The sequence below is a fragment of the Populus euphratica genome, unplaced genomic scaffold (assembly GCF_000495115.2).
Source record: "Populus euphratica unplaced genomic scaffold, PopEup_1.0 scaffold1611.1, whole genome shotgun sequence".
Taxonomy (NCBI): domain Eukaryota; kingdom Viridiplantae; phylum Streptophyta; class Magnoliopsida; order Malpighiales; family Salicaceae; genus Populus; species Populus euphratica.
In genome coordinates, this window is record NW_011501484.1 from 8,288 (window position 1) to 14,102 (window position 5,815).

At 35.5% G+C, this 5,815-nt stretch overlaps 1 protein-coding gene across 3 annotated transcripts; it reads left to right on the forward strand.

The window, feature by feature from the left end:
- The first annotated feature begins 308 nt into the window (after positions 1 to 308).
- On the forward strand, positions 309 to 5,577 carry LOC105117956 (aspartic proteinase-like protein 2). Of its 3 annotated transcripts, none has more exons than XM_011015782.1 (11): positions 309 to 759; positions 1,164 to 1,187; positions 1,333 to 1,462; positions 1,567 to 1,817; positions 2,366 to 2,593; positions 3,318 to 3,480; positions 4,180 to 4,253; positions 4,388 to 4,484; positions 4,631 to 4,694; positions 5,202 to 5,273; positions 5,370 to 5,577. In XM_011015782.1, the coding sequence occupies exons 1-11, from the start codon at positions 503 to 505 to the stop codon at positions 5,534 to 5,536; spliced, it is 1,527 nt and encodes a 508-aa protein (XP_011014084.1). In that variant the 5' UTR covers positions 309 to 502; the 3' UTR covers positions 5,537 to 5,577. The 3 variants fall into 3 exon arrangements, 2 of the variants coding, with proteins under 2 accessions (XP_011014084.1, XP_011014085.1); XM_011015783.1 differs by having other exon boundaries at positions 4,634 to 4,694; XR_840843.1 differs by lacking the exon at positions 4,631 to 4,694 and having other exon boundaries at positions 5,370 to 5,461.
- The last annotated feature ends 238 nt before the right edge of the window (positions 5,578 to 5,815 follow it).

The following is a 5,815-nucleotide window of genomic DNA, read 5'->3' on the forward strand; positions in this document are numbered from 1 at the left end:
TTCAGACAATTAACTTTTCATTGAGTTTTTAAACACAATAAATATTTTTTTAACTTTTTTGGTATTGATAATTAAATATCATTTTATAATTTAAACTAGACTAAATTCTATTTATTATCATATGATGTAATTTTAGCCAATGTTGAAAATTTTGGTTGAGTTATAACATTTTATTCTTCTACTTCATTCTTTAATGTCTCGGCACAAGAAAAATAAATAAAAATAATACCTTGTTTATTTAAATGTTGCCTCGTGCCCTGAAGCCAAGTTGGTTCTCTTTACTTTCAGGTCCGTAGTTAAACACACGAAGTTAATATAATTTGAACAAACAAATAAGTTTTTCTTGTTCCTCGTAATCATTAGCTCTCTCTCGTGTCAGAGTCCTGTCCTGCTGCCTGAGTCCACTCCTCTCTTTCTTTCTAAATGCGCAAAAACAAGAACCATCACAACCAAGAACAGCTCCTTAACACTCTTCAAGATACACAAGAAAAACCCTCAAAACATGGGGGGTTCACGGCCCCCTTTCATCATCACTATATTACTGCTTCTATTACTTCTATTATTATTCATGTCTGTGTCGGTGGTTTACTGCGCTAGTCTTCTTCAACTGGAGAGGGCTTTTCCTTTAAACAATCACGGTCTTGAACTCTCCCAACTTAGAGCTCGAGACCGACTCAGACATACCCGTCTTTTACAAGGCTTTGTTGGTGGCGTTGTCGACTTCTCTGTTCAAGGTTCCCCCGATCCTTACCTCGTTGGGTAATTTTTCAGCGTCCCCTCTTTCCTAATTTTAAGGTTTCTTTATATGGTTTATTTGCGATATTTAAGGTAAAAAGTTTAATTTCAGTAATGGTTTTGTTTAAAATTGGTAATTTATATGGTTTTCTTCATTTCATGCTTACATGCACACACTTAAAAAGAGCTCACGGTGGGTATTGCTTGCTTGTTATTCTTTCTAAAAGAAGAAGGAAAGGAAAAGAAAGGATATGGGATTTTTGTGCATGTTTTCTTTTAATTATATTAACTGAAGATTGATTCTTTGCTTTTGTTTATAACCAAAAAATTGATTTTTTTTGTTATTTATATTGTATGCTTAGATGATTATTATTATTATTATTGACTAATCTTGCTGTTTTTTCTTTTTGGGTTTCCATTGCAATCAGGGTCACCGGAGCTTCAGAGCCCTTGTAATATATCTGTCTTGGTTCTCTTCAGTTATTTTTTTTGGCGCTTGTCCACATTCTCTTTAGGATGGGATTTGATAACTAGTCATTTTTTAGTACTTGATGATTATAGGCGTTGATATGGTTTAATTCTCTTCTTTGTGTTTAGACTTTATTTTACAAAAGTGAAATTGGGCTCTCCTCCTAGAGAATTCAATGTGCAGATTGATACCGGAAGTGATGTCTTGTGGGTGTGCTGCAATTCCTGCAATAATTGCCCACGTACCAGTGGCCTTGGAGTAAATCCTCTTTCTTTACCTTGTCACGGGTCTTTCTATACATGTGCAGAATTTTAAAAAATAAGCCTCAACTTCCCCTTGGTACTTTATTTGCGTTAATGCAGATTCAGCTCAATTTCTTTGATTCCAGCAGCTCATCAACTGCAGGGCAGGTCCACTGTTCAGACCCAATTTGTACTTCAGCGGTTCAAACAACAGTAACTCAATGCTCTCCTCAGACTAATCAATGCAGTTACACATTCCAATATGAAGATGGAAGTGGGACATCAGGCTATTATGTGTCCGATACACTTTATTTTGATGCTATTTTTGGGGAGTCATTAGTCGTTAACTCTTCAGCTCTCATTGTCTTTGGGTAGGTTTTCTAAATTGTACTGTTGAATAAGTATGGGCGAGTTCATTTTTTTTATGATTGACAATGATTATTTGTTTAGAGAGAAGGGATAGGTACAAGACTAAAAAAATGAAGCTTAATATTTTGCTTAATTGTTGTTGTCAAAGATGTAATATGCAGTCAGTGAATCCACACAAGAGTATGGTGTTTTGCTGCACAATGACTACATGACAAATCAGTCACTACCTGGTGCTACGTGATCATAACCAGTTCACTAATGGCATGACCTTCTTATGGTAACCATTCTTATGCTTTCACAGCAAGGGGCATGTTAACCCAAAATACACAGCTATTACTGTAAAATAATATTGTTGTTGCTGGACTATTTGAATGATTTATTGCCATTTCATTCTTGTGGAGTTAACCCTTGTGACAAAATATGAGTTGTGTGCTTCCTTTGCCTTTCATCTCTCTCATACTCTCCTATTTGAATAAGTTTCTTTTGTTCCAAGATTGATCTGCCTTTTTTGTATGTTTCTTATTTCGCTAGATGATGGTGTTGAAAACAGGTGCAGTACCTACCAGTCTGGGGACCTGACTATGACTGATAAAGCAGTTGATGGGATTTTTGGATTTGGCCAGGGGGAACTCTCTGTTATATCACAATTGTCAACCCACGGGATAACACCCAGAGTGTTCTCTCATTGCTTGAAAGGAGAGGGCATTGGAGGTGGCATACTGGTTCTTGGTGAGATTCTGGAGCCAGGCATGGTTTATAGTCCACTTGTCCCATCACAGTATGTCATTTTTTCCTTGGAAACCTTTTCTTTCCCCAACAACCCAACTTCTTTAGATTGTTATCCTTGCTTTGTATAAGCAGCAGCAACTGAAATCTTATGGCCTTAGAAATGTCAAGGCAATGGGACAAGCTTTGATATTGCACATGGATTTTTAAAAGAATTTTTTTTCTAGCATCTTATTGGTCAGTTATAAGACATTTTCTTGTGCAGCTGTCACTTGTACATTACTTTTACCTTTAGCTAGGATACCATATATTACTGGTGTTTAGGAGTAGACAAGTACTTCACAGGCTTTGTTCAGTTGGTTTTGTATTTGGAATGACCTTTTAGAATAGTGCCAAGCCAGATTTGCTTTTAGGAATTCTGATTCACCTTGCCAAGCCAGATTTGCTTTTAGGAATTCTCATATTTTGCAGGAATCTTTCTAGGTATTTAAAGTGGTCACAGAAATTGGATATTTTCAATGTGAACAAGTCCAGTGAAAGAAATGAGACTTTAACTGCTTAAGAACCTTTCAAAAACTCAAAGAGTTGTTACATTTTATCACCAAATCTGCTTACTATAACACATATTTCTCTTGTGAATGTTATTGCTCTGTTGCACAACCATTTTTTTTGTTTTTAAACTTTTTGCATTCCTCATGCAAGCGTATTGCTATGGCATCTTTAGTTTGATTTTGATCAACATTAATTTGCTGTGATTTCCTTTCCAAAAATTGCAGGCCTCATTATAATTTAAATCTACAAACCATTGCTGTTAATGGTAAATTGTTACCAATTGATCCATCAGTGTTTGCAACATCGAATAGCCAAGGAACAATTGTTGACACTGGAACAACTTTGGCGTACCTTGTGGCAGAAGCTTATGATCCTTTTGTTAGTGCTGTGAGTAATTTTCCCATCTATACATGCAAAGGTTCCTGTTACAATAAACGATGTTTGCAGCTGAGAGAAATGAGCTTTAATGTATTAGTTTTGACAATCTTAAGCTATTCTAACACTATTGCTTTTTCCATTTAAAATATTAGGAATCCTTCAATATGATTGACATTTTGATAACTAAGTTATACAGAACCATGTTGCATAGTTTCATGATGAGACATTTTATGAGAAAGCAACTCATTGAGATATGATATAGGGTTTCATTCTTGTTCTCTTTGTGCTGCATGAGACAACTTGTTAAGATATTTTACAGGGACTCATTCTTGTTCTCTGGTGTCAGCCAAACATTTCTCTACAGTAACTATATCTTCTCAGTCATTCATATTTCGGCAATCCTTATCTCCCAAATACAAAGTGGACAATTAAAGTAAAAATCAGAGAATGTAAGAAAGTTTGTTTTATCCGCATGCAATCTCTTATAATTAGTAAGCTTTTTCCTAAAAAAAAATAAAAAATAATTATTTTGAGTTCTCCCAATAAGGTGATTTTAAAGAGCTGGTTTTGAGCCTTTTAATAGTGAGATAATAATGGTAGTGAAGTTATTGAACTGGAAGAACAAGGTATTGAATTAGCATGATTTAAACAATCACAACTAAATTTACTTTCAGCATGCTTAAGTTTATTTGATTGGTGAATGTCCAGGTGAATGTCATTGTTTCGCCATCTGTTACACCTATAATATCTAAAGGAAATCAGTGTTATCTTGTCTCAACCAGGTTCATTCTTCTATTTTATTTCCAAATGATGTTTTTGCTGTTATGTTACACCACAAAAGTTTTCTTTCTAGCTTTTAGTTTCCCTTTTTTCTTCCTCAATAACTTAATTGGTTTTTGTTTTTTTTTCTATGCAGTGTATCTCAGATGTTTCCCCTGGCCAGTTTTAACTTTGCTGGGGGTGCATCGATGGTGTTAAAACCTGAAGACTACCTTATACCTTTTGGTCCCAGTGTAATTTGCTGCTCTTCACTTTTGCTAACTTATTCATTTTCCCATCAGTATTGAACTGAACATGTTTAATCAGAATATATCTGCCATTGTCACTGAATGAATTGTAACATGGACCACCTCTCTCTCTCTCTCTCTCTCTCTTGTAACAGGGTGGTTCTGCGATGTGGTGCATTGGTTTTCAGAAAGTTCAAGGAGTCACTATCTTAGGAGGTTGAACTCTGAACTTCTTTTATTGACATGAGTATATCTGGGGAGAGGCTTAACCATTTCTCCTTACCATCAACTGGTCATAATGTCAGTGCTGGGGGGTGGGTAAGTTATGAAGTAGGTGGGGACTTCAATAAAACATGCACAACTTTATGGGGGGCAACATAAGTTTTCTTAAAAATAAAAAATAAAAATACAGTGCAAAGTTGGAAAATATTGGGGCTCTCTATCTGCTGGCCTTGCAAATTGTCTCTAGTGCACCGATGGTGATGTTTTTTACTCCTGCTTTTGGTGTCTGTCATTTGTTTCATCATTACTTTTTTGAAATGCATTTTACAATGACATGAATGGTTGTGCCAAATTCTGCTCTTTTGTAATGAACCTCATTGACTTACAAATCTTGTGTCGCTGAACCGGCTAACTCGTGGGTGTTCCAATGCCTTTATGCACACCTCTTACCTTTTAAAACATGTGAGTTAAACTATGCTGTTGATTGCATTGGCTTTGCAGATCTTGTTCTGAAAGATAAGATTTTTGTATATGATTTAGTACGACAACGGATTGGTTGGGCTAACTATGACTGTAAGTTCAAAAAACTATGATGGTTCAGTGAACTCATTTTCTGTTTGCCTTGCACACATGGAAAATAACCCCATACACTTCAATTCTTTCTGCCAGGCTCCTTATCTGTAAATGTTTCTGTAACTTCTAGTAAGGACTTCATCAGTGCTGGACAGCTGAGTGTGAGTAGCTCATCAAGGGACATCATGCTCTTTGAACTGCTGCCTCTGACCGTTATGGTTCTCACAATGCACCTATTATTGTTGAAGTTCAAGTTTTTGTGATCTAAACTCAAATTTAAGTTAATATAATTATGCTTATGTGATATTATACATATACCACTATAGTCAACTGTAATATAATGTTGAACAAGTAATGAAAATCATCTCTAGTTAACATTATGTTCTTTAATTAGTAAATAAGCTAAAGGAGAAATCTCATTGTGTGCATAAAACAAACCTTGTAATTAACAACTTTCCATTGAACTTTCCATTTATATGGATGTTATCCAAACTAATAATTGGCCTAGAAGACTTGAACCCTTTAATTGCAGGACCAAATGC